Below are 16,031 nucleotides of genomic sequence, written 5' to 3' on the forward strand. Positions count from 1 at the left end.
CGTCTTTATCTCTCCCCCTGTGTTCTGTCCACTTCTCTAGGTGGACTTCTCAGAGGGTTTTGTTGTTGTTCTTGCTGATGGTATTACAATATAAATACCATCTTTTCTAAAAATTTATTTTTCTGACAAAAGAAAGAGAAATTGTGTTAGTAAGTAAAAACACAACTGAACTTTTTGAAGAGTGACTTTGATCCAGCAACATTACTGAGCTTTTTTTTTTTTTTTTTTTTTTTTTTTTGTATTTTTCTGAAGCTGGAAACGGGGAGAGACAGTCAGACAGACTCCCGCATGCGCCTGATCGGGATCCACCCGGCACGCCCACCAGGGGCGACGCTCTGCCCACTAGGGGGCGATGCTCTGCCCCTCTGGGGCGTCGCTCTGCCGCGACCAAAGCCACTCTAGCGCCTGGGGCAGAGGCCAAGGAGCCATCCCCAGCGCCCAGGCCATCTTTGCTCCAATGGAGCCTCGGCTGCGGGAGGGGAAGAGAGAGGCAGAGAGGAAGGAGAGGGGGAGGGGTGGAGAAGCAGATGGGCGCTTCTCCTGTGTGCCCTGGCTGGGAATCGAACCCGGGTCCCCCGCACGCCAGGCTGACGCTCTACCGCTGAGCCAACCGGCCAGGGCCACTGAGCTTGTTATTTTAATAACTTATTTGTAAACCTGGTTGGGCTTTCTGTGCTCGCAGTTGGTCCCGTCTGAGGAGGGTTTCCGACCCCCTTGATCTTCATGTCTTCCCGCCCTGTTCTGTGGCCCCGGCTCTCGGCACCGTCTCGGGCAGAGATCCGAGAGCGGGGTGCCCCCTGCACAGCGCCCCCTGCTCCGCTCCTGCGCTCCGCCGAGGGAGTCTGTCAGACTCCACGTTCCCTCCTTGTGCTGTTGTTGGAGTCCTGAGTAGATGTTGAACCTCAGCCAAATGCGTTTGCATAGATTGAGGTCTTCTGTTATGTGGAGAATTAAATTAATTGATTTTCAAATGTTAAACCAAACTTGCGTTGCAGGAATAAACACACTGACTTGTCTGTGGATTATTCTTTGTGAGCAGTGCTTGATCTGGTTTGCTAATAAGCAGTTTAGGGATTTTGCATCTGTGTTTAAGACAGGTTTTGACAGTTTTCATTTCTCACAATGTCCTTATCAGGTTTTGGTGCTGTGGTGTTTCTGGCTCTATGGGACAGGTTAGGAGGTGTCTGTGTCACAGTGTGTACACGGCTGGTGGTATTTTCTCGCTCAAAGGTCGGCAGAAGTCACCGACGAAGTCGCCTGGGCCCGGGGTCTTCGTGCTGGGAAGATTTCAAATCGGGGTTGTGACTTCTTTCTTCATAGTTTTGGAACTGTTCAGATTTTCTTTTTCTTCTTGATTCCGCTGTGGTAAGCTTTGCTTTTTTAAAGGTTATCCATTTTATGGAAACTTTTAAATATAAATAAGTTGCTCAGTAGATCCTGGAATACTTTTAAGTATTTTGTGGTCTGCAGTTGTGTCTCCTCTTTCCGTCCTGTCTTACGCTCTCCCTTGACTTGTCCCATCAGTGGTGCGTCAGTTTTATCAGCCGTTTGAACAGACCAGACTCGGGCACGACTGACTCTGTGCTGTGGGCGTTTCCTCGTTGATTTCTGTTGTCACGGCTGCACCTCCTTCCCTCTCCGACCTCCACTTGCCGTACTTGTCCCGGCTTCTCCGGGCCTGTCCGTCCGTGGGCCACGGGCTCCCTCCTTCCTTCCTCTGTGACGCGTGCGTTTCAGGCTGTGACTCGACACGTATACTTTGGTTTTGATATATGGCACTTTTCTTATCTTTCAGCTCAAAACACTTACCAATCTCTGTGGTGATTTTTGTTTTGATCGACAGATTATTCCCAAATAAATTTCTTAATTTTCAAGCTTTCTGAGATTTTCTATCTAATTTTTTTTATTTCTGGTTTAATTGCCTTGTGTTCAGATACTGTCATTCATTGGATGGTATCAGTTCTTCAGAATCCAGTGAGACTTGCTCTGTAGCCCCACAGAAAGGCAGCCTGTGTGAGCGGCCAACACACACCGGAAACCAGCCTGTGCTCTGCAGCCGTCAGGTGTGGCGTCTGACGCATGGGTTGTTCACCGCGCAGCCCACCCTTTCCGTATCCTTGGCGACGTCTGTCTCTCTTCCTCTCCGCTCCTGAGAGAGCGGTATTGAAATTCCCCAGTTTGGTTGTGAGTTTGTCTACCTTCCCCTTTTAATCTCATCAATTATTCAGCGTTTCTTTGGATGCTATTTTATTAGGCCCTTTTTATACATGGAAAATTGTCTTCCTGGTCAATTTAGCCTTTTATTCTTATGCGGTACTTGTTATCTCTGAATTATTTTGGTCTGTAAGTCTCCTTTGCACGATATTAATATAGATAGATCAGCCTCCCTTGTAGCTTCTGTACCTTTGGCTTTTTCATTTCAGTTTGAAAATGTCATTTTTAAAAAAATTATAGATTTGTCTCATACAGGTTAGAGGTAGGTTTTATATTTGTATTCAATCTGAAAATTTGATTTTTTAGTTGAAATAGCTAATTCAGTTGCTTTAAATGCAATTAGTGACAGATTTGCATGTCAGTTAACCATCTTACTGTTTTTTTTCTACCTGTGTTCCTTTTTCTTTCTTTTTATACTTTGTTATAGAATAAACCATTTCCCCATTCTCATGCTTTTGTGGTTTTGTTTTTTATTTTCTCTTGTCCTTTTCTTTAAGTGACAGGAGGGGAGATAGTGAGACAGATTCCTGCATGTACCCTGACCTGGATCTACCTGGCAACTTCTGTCTGGGGCTGATGCTCGAATCAGCCAAGCTCTTTTTAGCACCTGAGGCTGAGTTGTTCGGACCAACTGAGCTATCCTCAGTGCTGGGGGCTGATACTCGAACCAGTCGAGCCACAGGCTGTGAAAGGGGAGGAGAGTAGGGGAGAGGGACGGGGAGAGAAGCAGATGGTCACTTTTCCTATGTGCCCTGACTGGGGATCAAACCCGGGGTGTCCACACGCCAGGCCCACACTCTCTCCACTGAGCCAGCCAGGAGGCCAGGGCTCGCCTCTTGAGGGTCAGCCTTCGCTGCATTGGGAGCCGGTCGTCTGGATCAGCCGTGGGTAGGACAAGCCTGTGCTTTGGGGACTCAGGGGTGCACAACTCTTCCTGGGCCTGCATTGGGGGTGATATCACCAAGCATGGCTTGTCACGTTAGCCTCTGTCCCCAGGGTCCCTGTGGGGGCTTGGCAGCAGCCGAGGAGCCTCTGACCTGGTCAGCCAGACTGGCCACTGTTACTGTTTGCAGTCGTGGGCCGGTGTGTGCTTGCACCTCCTGGCGGGGGTGGAGGGGACCCAGATCCCACCGCCTGGGCGCCTGCCCTCTGCCACGGTGGTGTGGGGCACGCTGGTGGCAGCGGAGAGGAAACAGTCAGAAGAGCAACACCTGGTTAAAGAAAACAGAAAAGGTGTGAAGCTAATGGACTTGTGGAGCCGGGGTGGGGGCGGAGCCAACAGGAGGAGGTGTCCAGAGAGGGCGCCCGGAGTCCTTGCGGAGCTGGGCTGGTGTGGGCGGCTGGAGAGTGAGTCAGGCAGCGGAGTCGGCTGCTTCGCCCCAGGACGCGCTCAACTCTCCTGCTTCTGCACCGGGGAGGGGGTCGAGGAGCCTGAGCCGCGGCCTTCTGGAGTGGGGGTGCTGGACAGTGGAGCCACGCCCTTCTGGAGTGGGGGTGCTGGGCAATGGAGCCGCGGCCTTCTGGAGTGGGGCGCTGGGCAGTGGAGCCGCGGCCTCTGGAGTGGGGGTGCTGGGCAGTGGAGCCACGCCCTTCTGGAGTGGGGGTGCTGGACAGTGGAGCCACGCCCTTCTGGAGTGGGGGTGCTGGGCAGTGGAGCCGCGGCCTTCTGGAGTGGGGGCGCTGGGCAGTGGAGCCGCGGCCTCTGGAGTGGGGGTGCTGGGCAGTGGAGCCACGCCCTTCTGGAGTGGGGGCGCTGGGCAGTGGAGCCACGCCCTTCTGGAGTGGGGGTGCTGGGCAGTGGAGCCGCGGCCTTCTGGAGTGGGGGTGCTGGACAGTGGAGCCACGCCCTTCTGGAGTGGGGGCGCTGGACAGTGGAGCCACGCCCTTCTGGAGTGGGGGCGCTGGGCAGTGGAGCCGCGGCCTTCTGGAGTGGGGGCGCTGGGCAGTGGAGCCGCGGCCTCTGGAGTGGGGGTGCTGGGCAGTGGAGCCACGCCCTTCTGGAGTGGGGGCGCTGGACAGTGGAGCCACGCCCTTCTGGAGTGGGGGCGCTGGGCAGTGGAGCCGCGGCCTTCTGGAGTGGGGGTGCTGGGCAGTGGAGCCACGCCCTTCTGGAGTGGGGGCGCTGGGCAGTGGAGCCGCAGCCTTCTGGAGTGGGGGCGCTGGGCAGTGGAGCCGTGGCCTTCTGGAGTGGGGGTGCTGGGCAGTGGAGCCGCGGCCGTCGTCCCAGCCCGCACAGCTCCCGTTCAGAGGCCACGGGACAGCATGCAGGGTCTGGCCGCAGCGCTGTGTGGACAGCTCTGTGTCTGAGCTGCCCAGTGACCCCGAGGGCTTCTCCGGGCTGCCCTGCACAGTTGAGCGTGTGAGGCTCAGGAAGGCCAGCTGCTTCCCCTGCGGTCATCGGCTGGCCCGTGCCTGTCCTCCCTGTGGGCGTCAGACAGCGGCCGCACCTCTGTGCCTCAGCTTCCTGTCCAGAGCTGGTCTGGACCCGACCTCACTTCTCACCCCTCCACCACTCAGCCCCGCGCAGGCTCTGCACGCCCCTCATGCCCGTCAGAGAGGAAGAAAGCCTCGATCTGCCAAAACCCCTTTCCTTTCTGCCCTGCTTGGGTCTGGGCTCTCGCTGGGCACATCGCCCGGCCCGGGTGCTGAGCTGGGTACACGTATCGGCCTGCAGAACGTAAGGCAGACAAGGAGGCTGCCCGGGAGAGAGGTCCTGAGCTGTCCACCCTGGCGTCCTCGTCAGCCCGTGCCCAGGTGCTGCAGGGCTGGACTCTCCACTGCCCACAGCCGGGGGCGGCCTGCCCTTGCCTCCGAGGAGGCCATTGAGGACCAGGAGTGCTGGGCGCTGGCCCGCACGTTGTGTCCAGACGCCCGGTCAGCCTGTGTAGCCCCTGGCAGGGCGGGGTCTCAGCCCTGCCCTCCCTCTGTGGCCCGTGGGGTGAGCCGTCCTGCGGCCCGGCTGTGGGTCGGGGGGTCTTCCTCCGCCACCCTCCACCCCTGATCTCCAGGTCATTTCCTCAGGCTGACACCCTTCCCGAGCTCTTTGAGTTGCCCTGTGTTAGGTGACAGGCCAGTGTGATTGCGTCCAGGCCAGCCTGCTGCCCCGCCCTGCCCCGCCCAGCCCGAGAGGCGCCTGGGGAAACAGAAACACACGTCCTGCGCTGCCCTGGGGGTGTTCGCGCTTCCCGCAGCCTCGCAGCTCAGCGAGGAGGCGCCTCACTTGCTCAAGTGGAAACAAAGCAAACTTCTCCACAGGTGGAACCAGTCATTAAAAAGTCGTTATCCAATCAAACCAGCACAGTTCAGTGACAAAGCAATTTCTCTGAAAGGCACAAACAACCAACTTTCAGTTTTACATTTTCCCCTCTGCCGGCCACAGCTCGCCTGCAGATGCAGCAGGAGAGGAGCGAGGTGGCGTGTGGGATTTATGGGTCAATAAAGGCACTGATTACAGCTTGTTTATGAAAGGACACCCTCTTTGGCCCTCGCCTGATCACTCGGTAACCAGCTCGAAACCGTAAAAGTCAATGGGAAGATAGAGGATTTCAATAAAATTATGACACTCGATAAACCTTCCTGTGGAAACAAATTTTCCATGGATATGTGACCAGTTCCAGTTGGATTTGTAACTTTAATTTCTCACTTATTGAATTTTTTGTCATCAACTAATTATGAAGTCCATGCTGGGTGACAGCTGAGTCAGAGGCCCGGGGGGTGAGGAGCACGGTGGTGGGGCCGACGGGGGCCGGGGGGCCAGGGGGTGGGGAGCACGGTGGTGGGGCCGACGGGGGCCGGGGGGGCCCGGGGGGTGGGGAGCACGGTGGTGGGGCCGACGGGGGCCGGGGGGCCCGGGGGGTGGGGAGCACGGTGGTGGGGCCGACGGGGGCCGGGGGGGCCCGGGGGGTGGGGAGCACGGTGGTGGGGCTGACGGGGGCCGGGGGGGGGGTGGGGAGCACGGGGGTGGGGAGCACGGTGGTGGGGCTGACGGGGGCGGGGGGGCCCGGGGGGTGGGGAGCACGGGGGTGGGGCTGACGGGGGCCGGGGGGGTGGGGAGCACGGTGGTGGGGCCGACGGCGGCCGGGGGGGTGGGGAGCACGGGGGTGGGGCTGACGGCAGCCGGGGGGGTGGGGAGCACGGGGGTGGGGCTGACAGCAGCCGGGGGGGGCCGGGGGGTGAGGAGCACAGTGGTGGGGCCGACGGCGGCCGGGGGGCCGGGGGGTGGGGAGCACGGTGGTGGGGCTGACGGGGGCGGGGGGGGCCCGGGGGGTGGGGAGCACGGGGGTGGGGCTGACGGGGGCCGGGGGGGGTGGGGAGCACGGTGGTGGGGCCGACGGCGGCCGGGGGGGGGGGGGAGCACGGGGGTGGGGCTGACGGCAGCCGGGGGGGTGGGGAGCACGGGGGTGGGGCTGACAGCAGCCGGGGGGGCCGGGGGGTGAGGAGCACAGTGGTGGGGCCGACGGCGGCCGGGGGGCCGGGGGGTGGGGAGCACGGTGGTGGGGCTGACGGGGGCGGGGGGGCCCGGGGGGTGGGGAGCACGGGGGTGGGGCCGACGGCAGCCGGGGGGCCGGGGGGTGGGGAGCACAGTGGTGGGGCCGACGGCGGCCGGGGGGCCGGGGGGTGGGGAGCACGGTGGTGGGGCTGACGGGGGCGGGGGGGCCCGGGGGGTGGGGAGCACGGGGGTGGGGCTGACGGGGGCCGGGGGGGTGGGGAGCACGGTGGTGGGGCTGACAGCAGCCGGGGGGGTGGGGAGCACGGGGGTGGGGCTGACAGCAGCCGGGGGGGGCCGGGGGGTGAGGAGCACGGTGGTGGGGCCGACGGCGGCCGGGGGGGCCGGGGGGTGGGGAGCACAGTGGTGGGGCCGACGGCGGCCGGGGGGCCGGGGGGTGGGGAGCACGGGGGTGGGGCCGACGGCAGCCGGGGGGGGTGGGGAGCACGGGGGTGGGGCTGACGGCAGCCGGGGGGTGGGGGTATAGGCTGCAGGGGGGAGGGTGGGGTCTGCAGGCCCCACGCCCCTCCTGTCTCCACTGACGAGGGCCTGGGGGGGCGCCCGTGCCCCCGTAGTAGCGCAACACTTGTGATGGGTCCCAGCCGGGGCCCCAGGGGGAGACCGCCCGTGAGGGGCGGCACAGGGCTCTCTCCCGGGTCTGTGAGGTAGCCTGTGAGCCACGCTGGAGCTCGCGGGCGTCCTGCTGGGCACGGGGGTCTGGGAGGGAGGGTCTCAGCAGCTGCCCCCGACTCATCCAAGGGGGAGTGCGCGTCAGCACACAGAGCTCTGTCTGCTCCTGTCAGTGAGGTGGCTCTGGGCACAGTGCAGACCTCCCTCACCTGAGGCCGCGCTGACACGTGTCACGTCATGGGGCTACTGAGCTGACGGCCGCCCTCGGAGATCGGCCGATGACCCACCTCCCCGGTCAGGCGCCTGAGGCTCAGGACGAGCACGGCCCAGCAGGTCTCCCACATGCCCCTGCTTCCCTGGGCCTGCTGGCCCCTGATGGGCGCCGGTGCAGGTGCCACTCCAGGCCGCGGGCCCTCTGTGCCTGAGCGTCGCAGAAGCAGGAGGAGCTCGCTGGGGCCCGAGCCGCTCTGTGGGGACCCGCACCTTCCCAGGCTGTGGGCCAGTGGGAGGAGCTGCCGGTTTCTCAGCCACCGGGTGCCAGCCTGCTTCTGTGGCTCTCCCCTGCCTGGGAACCTGGCTCTGACCACTACTGGCTCAAAGGTCCAGGGTCACAGCAGGCCAGGAACTCAAGCCACTACCTGGCCTGCCCACTGCTGACGTTCTGGGCCTGTTTGATGAGACACAGAAAGTCACCCTAACCCCTTGGCTGTGACCAGGTAGAGACCTTCTACCCAGCTGGGGACATAGCTGACTGCTGGTCTGTGGGTCTCTGACCACTGCAGCTCGAGAGCAGGTGGTCAGAGTGAGCACCCACTCCACACGTGGCGCCCGGACTCCCTGGCACGGGCTGAGCCCACGGTGCCCCTGCCGAGCAGCAGAAGCCCTGTCTGGCTCTGGTGGGCTCTGTCCGGCCACCATGAGTAAGAGCTGCTGTGCACGAGGCCCCATCGGACAGCCTGGTCCCTCCCCTGTTCCAGAGCCCTCCCTCCTCCTCCTGTCTCTGCCTGGCGCCTCCCGTCACAGTCCCTCCAGCATCGTGTCCCCGCCCCTTGCCCCCTGGGCCTGACCACCTCCCCTCTGTGCCCACAGGAGCGGGACGGCATGCGTGCCATCCTGGGGTCCTACGACAGCGAGCTGACCCCGGCTGAGTACTCGCCCCAGCTGACCCGACGCATGCGCGAGGCGGAGGACCTGGTGCAGAAAGTGCACGCCCATAGCTCAGAGATGGAGGTGAGTGTGCGGCATGGCGTGGTGGGGAGAGGGCCCCCGGGGGCTGTGCTGGGGCCGAGGACATGGTGCAGAAGGTGCACGCCCACAGCTCGGAGATGGAGGTGAGCGTGCGGCTCGGTGGGGAGAGGGCCCCCGGGGGCTGTGCTGGGACCACCCCGCACACACCCCCTCCCGGCTGCTCCCGGGGTCCTCATGGGGGCCAGTGTGGCGCTTGCCACCTGCGGCAGCGTGGCAGCCTCGCACGGAGCGGGCTCTGTGGCTCCTCCACTTGTCCTGGCGTTTTCATGAGGAGTTTCTGGTGTCCACCTGCCACGTGCCTCTCACCTGCTCGTGGCGAGGCTGACGGTCCTGGCGCCCTATGTCATACGTTCAGACGTGTTTTGTGTCCTCAGAGCTCGTTGCCCCGCCTTGTCCCCTTATCCCACATCAGGCCACAGCCCTGAGGCTGCAGCGGGGTCCCAGCCCTCCCTCCGAGTGGTCTGAGGCAGCTGTGGCCGGGCCCCGCCTCCTCCCCTCTGTCTTCCCTCTCGGCCCCTCCCGTGGGGAGGACTAGTTCTGGTTGTCCTAGGACAGTCCCAGTTTCTGCAGAGAGAGTCCCCGACCTCTGTGGTCAGCAGTGCAGGGCCGGCACCCAGCTTTCCTGCCTGTCTCCTGGAGTGAAGGGAGAATTTGGGGAGGGAGAGGATGCCCCAGGCTCAGCTGGCACCACTGCCTCGGCCATGTGTGCCCCCATCACGGGCACGGCCGTGGGTGCTCCTGTGCCGTCCACACGGCTCCGTCACTCCTGTGTCCTCCCGGGCACGGTGCTCACGGCCCCGTCACCCCCGTGTCCTCCCGGGCACGGTGCTCACGGCCCCGTCACCCCCGTGTCCTCCCGGGCACGGTGCTCACGGCCCCGTCACCCCCGTGTCCTCCCGGGCACGGTGCTCACGGCCCCGTCACCCCCGTGTCCTCCCGGGCACGGTGCTCACGGCCCCGTCACCCCCGTTCCCTCCCGGGCACGGTGCTCACGGCCCCGTCACCCCCGTTCCCTCCCGGGCACGGTGCTCACGGCCCCGTCACCCCCGTGTCCTCCCGGGCACGGTGCTCACGGCCCCGTCACCCCCGTGTCCTCCCGGGCACGGTGCTCACGGCCCCGTCACCCCCGTGTCCTCCCGGGCACGGTGCTCACGGCCCCGTCACCCCCGTTCCCTCCCGGGCACGGTGCTCACGGCCCCGTCACCCCCGTTCCCTCCCGGGCACGGTGCTCACGACCCCGTCACCCCCGTGTCCTCCCGGGCACGGTGCTCACGGCCCCGTCACCCCCGTGTCCTCCCGGGCACGGTGCTCACGGCTCCGTCACTCCTGTTCCCTCCTGGGCACGGTGCTCATGCCCCCCAGCAGCAGGCTGGCCTTTGGCTGGCTCCCTCCGCTCTACCCAGGTCACACAGCCCCCGGGTTTACGCGTTGTGATAGAGACCCTGCCCACAGCTCCTGCTCCTCCTAGACCCTCCATCTTTGAGGCTGGAGTTACCCTGGGCCCAGACCTGGTGCTGTGGACACTGCTCTGTGGCCACCCCAGCTCCCTCCCAGCAAAGCTGGCCGTGGCTTTTGCTCTCTGGTGTCTGTGAAGCGGGTGGTGCGTTTCTGTCTGTCGGTCCCTCTCCGCACCTTCTCTGAGCCTGTCGGCACAGCAGGCCCCTTGGTTCCACAGGAGCCTCCCCCAGGCCTGAGCGGCTGTCGAGGGGAGAGCAGAGTGTGTGGAGGCTGCAGCTGGCACCCCCGGGCCAGGCCGCGTGGTCATGGCCTCCTGGCCTGTGACAGTGTCGGCACACTGGTGAAAAGAGGCTGACTGCCTGAATTAGGCAGCCCCACCCCTCTGGGAAGTAGAGGTAGTGGCTGGATTTGGTTGCCCCAGGGGTCAGATCTGGACCTCTCACTGTCCAGTCTGCCCAAAGGTCTGGGCCACTCCTGTTGAGAGCTGTGTGCCTCCAGACCTCCACCAGGTGGCAGCAGACAGCCTGCAGGTCCTGCTCTCAGGCCAGGGAGGGATGGACGGGGCTGTACCGAGGGAGTCAGGACAGGACGGGACGGGACAGGACGGGACGGGACGGGACAGGACGGGACGGGACAGGACAGTACAGGACGGGACAGGACCGGATAGGACAGGACGGGACAGGACAGGACGGGACCAGACAGGACGGGACAGGACGGGACAGGACGGGACAGGACAGGACCAGACAGGACAGGACAGGACAGGACAGGACGGGACAGGACAGGACAGGACCAGACAGGACAGGACAGGACAGGACCAAACAGGACCAGACAGGACAGGACCAGACAGGACAGGACAGGACCAGACAGGACGGGACAGGACGGGACCAGACAGGACAGGACCAGACAGGACAGGACAGGACAGGACCAGACGGGACAGGACCAGACAGGACAGGACAGGACAGGACAGGACCAGACAGGACGGGACAGGACGGGACAGGACAGGACAGGACAGGACCAGACAGGACGGGACAGGACCAGACAGGACAGGACAGGACAGGACCAGACGGGACAGGACCAGACAGGACAGGACAGGACAGGACAGGACCAGACAGGACGGGACAGGACAGGACAGGACAGGACCAGACAGGACGGGACAGGACCAGACAGGACGGGACAGGACGGGACAGGACGGGACAGGACAGGACGGGACAGGACGGGACAGGACGGGACAGGACGGGACCGGACGGGACGGGACAGGACCGGACAGGACGGGACGGGACGGGACGGGACGGGACCGGACGGGACGGGACGGGACCGGACGGGACGGGACCGGACAGGACGGGACGGGACCGGACAGGACGGGACAGGACGGGACGGGACGGGACCGGACGGGACGGGACGGGACAGGACGGGACGGGACCGGACAGGACGGGACGGGACCGGACAGGACGGGACAGGACGGGACGGGACGGGACGGGACCGGACGGGACGGGACGGGACGGGACCGGACGGGACGGGACAGGACGGGACCGGACGGGACGGGACGGGACGGGACGGGACGGGACCGGACGGGACGGGACGGGACCGGACGGGACGGGACGGGACGGGACGGGACCGGACGGGACCGGACGGGACGGGACGGGACGGGACGGGACGGGACCGGACGGGACCGGACGGGACGGGACAGGACGGGACAGGACGGGACAGGACAGGCTTTCTCCTCGGCCTTGCTTCTTCCTCCTGCTCATCACAGGATCTCTTCCCCCCCGCCCCCCGCGTCCAGGGCTCTCTCAGCATCGTTCCCTCTCGCCCCCTCTCACTGCCCCCATGCCCCCATCTCCCCTGGTCCTCCTGCTCCTCCTCCCCCTCCTCCCTCTCCTCCCCGCCGGCCACCCGCTGACCTCGCCTGTACTGGACACCGCTGTGCAGTGGCCCCGTGCTCGGTGTGGCCCCGGCGCAGCGAGGAGTCCCTGGGATCTGGGCGGCTGTGTGGCGGGGCTCTGAGAGTGGTTCACCCGGTGCCCAGGTGCCCCCTGGGGAGAGCCTGCAGAAGGAGCCACTGGGTGCGTCTCACGGGGGCGGGGACGCTGGGCTGGTGCTGCCCGTGCCCCAACAGGGCCCGCCGTGTGCCCAGGGCTCCTCCTGCTACAGCCAGGACCCACACGGCCAGTGGTGTGCCGGCCGCTGCAGACAGCGCTGCCCATCAGGCCCAGGGGAGGGTCAGCATGGGGGCAGGGCAGCCTCCCTGCTCGAATGGCTTGCAGTGGCGCACACAGGGGACCGCGCTCAGGTGCAGGGGTGGCGCCATGGAGAGGGCTGTGGGGCCCTCGCCTGCTCCTGTGCATGCCGGTGCCTGCGCTGGACTTAGCGTCCATCTCACGTGGCCCTGGGCAGCCTTCTGTCCACACTTCCTCTCTTGCCTGGCACCTCGCAGCTCCTGTGAGGCCCCGGGACCTGGCTGAGGCTGCCCCTGGCTCACAGCTCCCTGGACGCGGTCTGGCTCCTCGCCTGCGTGCTGCTCAAGGGCAGGGCCGCCGTCTCCCTCTGCAGCCGTGGAGCCTGAGGCCACCCTCCCGACTCAGCCCGCACAGGCCTGCGCTCACACTCGCCACAGCCTGTCTCTGCAACACAGCTCTCTCTGCTGGGGTGGGAGCCGTGCTCCAGGGACAGCCTGGCCTTCCTCCCAGCCCTGGGCACTGCCCCATCACTAGGCCTCTCTTGGCCTTCCTGCGCCCAGGGGCCCCTTAGCGGGCAGGGCAGCTAGGCAGGGCCTGCAGTGCCCAGGGCTGGTGGGGCCCCTGTGCAGGGCCGCCCAGCGCCGCTCGGCCCACGGGAGGGGACTGGCTGGCAGGTCATGGTGGCCACACGCTGGACCTCAGGCCGTGCAGACCACGGGGAGGAAGGGGAGGGGAAGGGGCGTTATTCAGCAGAACGTTTATGTATAGAACTGAGCACTGCCCACACTTGAGCTCTGAAAGCTGCTCCATGCCGCCTGAGAGAAAGAAGTCATTAGTTGAGCATCGTATACAGACACACAGTTGAAATTATGTAACTTTATAGACTCGTTTGTTAATGGTTCTGTTAGTGCCTCCCGGACAACCCCTCTGTCACCCGCGCCCAAACGCAAGTACCTGGTGCGTGCGGGATAAGCAGCAGAGCGTGTTTCTTCAGGAGCGCAGGGCGCGTGCCGGGAGCCCCCGCAGCCTGTGGCCTGGTCACCCCGCGGGTCACCAGGCCTCACGACTCCCCCCTTCTGCCTCCGGGCGCCTGGTGCACCGCTGGTCTGAAAGGCAGGGTCCAGGGTGTCAGAGGGAGGATGTCACTGTTGTGTGGGAACTCGGGGTGGGCTCACGGGGGCGGGGCACGGGCTTGGCCTCTCCCACCTTCACCTGCGTCTTCTTTCCTTCTTTTCTGGTCTTCTCCCTGGCCCCCACCTCATTTTCTGTTCTCCCTCATGTCTGTGTGTTTATAGCCCCTCCGGCTCTCTCTCACCTTTCTCTGCCCCTCTCTTCTCCACGGCCCTCCCCACCCCTCACCCCCAAGCTCCGGTTCTCGTTCCAGGGTCAGCAGGCTTTGTCTGAAAGGGGCCAGACAGTGCCAGGGCTGTGCGGCCACCGCCTCGGCCGTCCACTCAGCTCTGCAGCGCAGCAGGACGCGGGCCGCGGGCCAGCTGTCGACGGTGGGTGTGGCTCTGGACAGCAGACCCCTGTCCTAGCCCCTCCCTAGGACCCTGCGGCTTGGCAGAGCCCCCTCGGGGCTGCTGCGGGGCCTCCCTGCGCCCTGTGGGAAAGGGCGGGACCACGGGTGCCGCGTGGGGCAGGACAGCACAGCTCACGGTTTGGCCCCGTCCCTCAGTTCCAGCAGGGAGCACGTCTGATCCTGGCAGAACGATCTCAGTAAACAGAGTGGCTGCGCTGACCTGGGAGAGTCCCAGCGGCCCGTCTCCGGAGGAGCCCGTGCCGTTCTGCACGCACTTTATTTATTCCGTTTAATAAAGTGGCTGCCGAGGCCACAGCATCTGCCCTGCGCCCCCTCCACGGACGGGGCTGTAAATGTGCAGCACATGCCACCTTGATTCAACATCTCAGCCTGATTTGTTTCTTCAATTTATTTAATTAAAGCAGATTACGGTACCGCTGGCTGTGTGGGGTCTGTGGAAAGTCCCACCTGCAGCAATCTGGGATGCCTGGAGCACGGGGCACCGTGGGCCCAGGTCCCCTCCCTCAGACCCGCTGCCAGCCTGCAGACGGGTGCCCTCGTCCCACCTCCGGAGCGCGTTGGCTCTGGACCGGGCAGCCCCAGGCCCGGGTCCCCTCCCTCACCTCCTCGTGACGGTTCACCTGCGTAGAGGACCCAGCAGGGCTCCCTGTGAAAGGCACAGGTGGACCAGGCGAGCAACCCGGAGCCGTGCGTTCAAGGGAGTGGGGGAAGGGGGGTGACCGGGAAGGAGGCGGCCGGCCTCCAGGACCCCGTGCACGGGCACACTGTGGCCTGCGGCAGGGCGGGTCGGGGGCCTGCACAGTGGCCTTTCTTAGCACCAGCCGACGCACCGGCTCTGGGACGCCGGCTGGGGCCTCCACAGAGACGCTCTTCAGAGGAAAGCAGTGGTTTCCAGGGACCGAGCTGTGCTGTCCACGTGCGTCCACGCTTCTTGTGTTGAGTCCTCACAACGGTGTGGGAGGGGTGAGTGCTGCTCTCACAGGTGAGGGGGCGGAGCCTGCAGAGACCCCGGTGTCCCCAGTTTCACCGAGGCGTGACAGGCACGGTCCCCTGTGCATGGACGCAGTGCGGTGACGGCCGTGGGCCAGCTATCCAACAGACCCATCACTGGCACCACCCGCATTTCCTTCTTTTTTTTTATGAGAGCACTCAGATCTTTGTCACCACATTTCAAAGATGTAATGATGATGCCTAACTGTAGTCACTGTGCTGTGCATGAGTCTCCGGACCTTCGCCGTGCTGCGGGAGGTGTGCGTGCTCTGGCCGCCGTCTCCCCCTCTCTCCCACCCGGCAGCCGCCCCTCTGCCCTGTTTCTCCGAGCACAGCATGCTCAGGTGCTCAGACGGGAATGGTGTCCTGCAGGGTCCTTGCCTGTCGGGCTATTCCATTGGGCACAGGGCCCTCCAGGCGCACCCCGTGGCAGTAACAGCGCCCACGTCTTTTTGAGGCTCAGTAACGTTCCCTCATGCGTGTATCACGCCTTCTTCTCTTCCCCCACGGACGGCGTGTGGGTTGTTTCCATGCCTTGTGAGGAACGCCGCAGGGAGGAGGGCAGTGTAGCTGTTTCTTCGAGGCACTGATTTTATTTCCTTTGGATAGAGTCCCAGAAGTGGGATCTCTGGGTCACGGAGCTCCCAGCCCGAAGTTTAAGTTTCTGTGGAACCTCCATGCTGCTTCTTATAGTGACTGAACCCAATCCCATTCCCACCAACAGTGCAGAACATGCTCACCAGCCCCATTATCCGTGGTCCTTCGTGACAGCCTTCCTGACGGTGAGGTGATGTCTCCTTGGGGCTTTGGTTTGCATTTCTCCTGATTGGCGACACCGAGCTCCTTACCCTGCACTCACCTGGTAGCCGTCTGTATTCTTTGCAAGTTTCTTTTTTTTTTTTTTTTTTGGATCCTTTGCCCATTTTTAAAATTCGGTGTTTGTTCTTGTGCTGTTGAGTTGTAAGAGCTCCTTATAAATATGGGATATTAACCCCCCCCCATTCAATATATGGTTTGCAAATACACATTTCCTCCCCTTGCCTTTTGTGTTGTGGACGGTTCCTAAGCTGTGGAGAAGCTTTTCAGTGTGACGTGGTCCCACTTGTTGATTCTCTGCTTTCATTCCCTGTGCTTTTGGGGTCACATCTCAAAGATCATCACCAAGGTGAATGTCAAGGAGCTTTGTTCTTGTTTTTCTCCAAGAGTTTCATGGTTTCAGTCTCTACTTTGAGTTGATTTTTGTATCTAGTGTAACAGAGAGGTCCAGTGTCCCCAGCACCACTTA

The 16,031-nt window shown here is 63.2% G+C and overlaps 1 protein-coding gene across 5 annotated transcripts in view; it reads left to right on the top strand.

Moving 5' to 3' along the window:
- MAD1L1 (mitotic arrest deficient 1 like 1) overlaps positions 1-16,031 on the top strand; it is a 318,931-nt gene that overhangs the window by 183,936 nt on the left and 118,964 nt on the right. For 3 of the 5 annotated variants that reach the window (XM_066344270.1, XM_066344272.1, XM_066344273.1), the window contains 2 exons: positions 8,420-8,533; positions 8,635-8,661. In XM_066344270.1, coding sequence (XP_066200367.1) covers positions 8,420-8,533; positions 8,635-8,661 — 141 coding nt within the window. Of the gene's footprint in view, positions 1-8,419; positions 8,561-8,634; positions 8,662-16,031 lie in introns of all 5 variants that reach the window. The other 2 variants (XM_066344271.1, XM_066344274.1) reach the window with 1 other exon arrangement.

This window comes from Saccopteryx leptura, chromosome 6, assembly GCF_036850995.1.
Source record: "Saccopteryx leptura isolate mSacLep1 chromosome 6, mSacLep1_pri_phased_curated, whole genome shotgun sequence".
Lineage (NCBI taxonomy): Eukaryota > Metazoa > Chordata > Mammalia > Chiroptera > Emballonuridae > Saccopteryx > Saccopteryx leptura.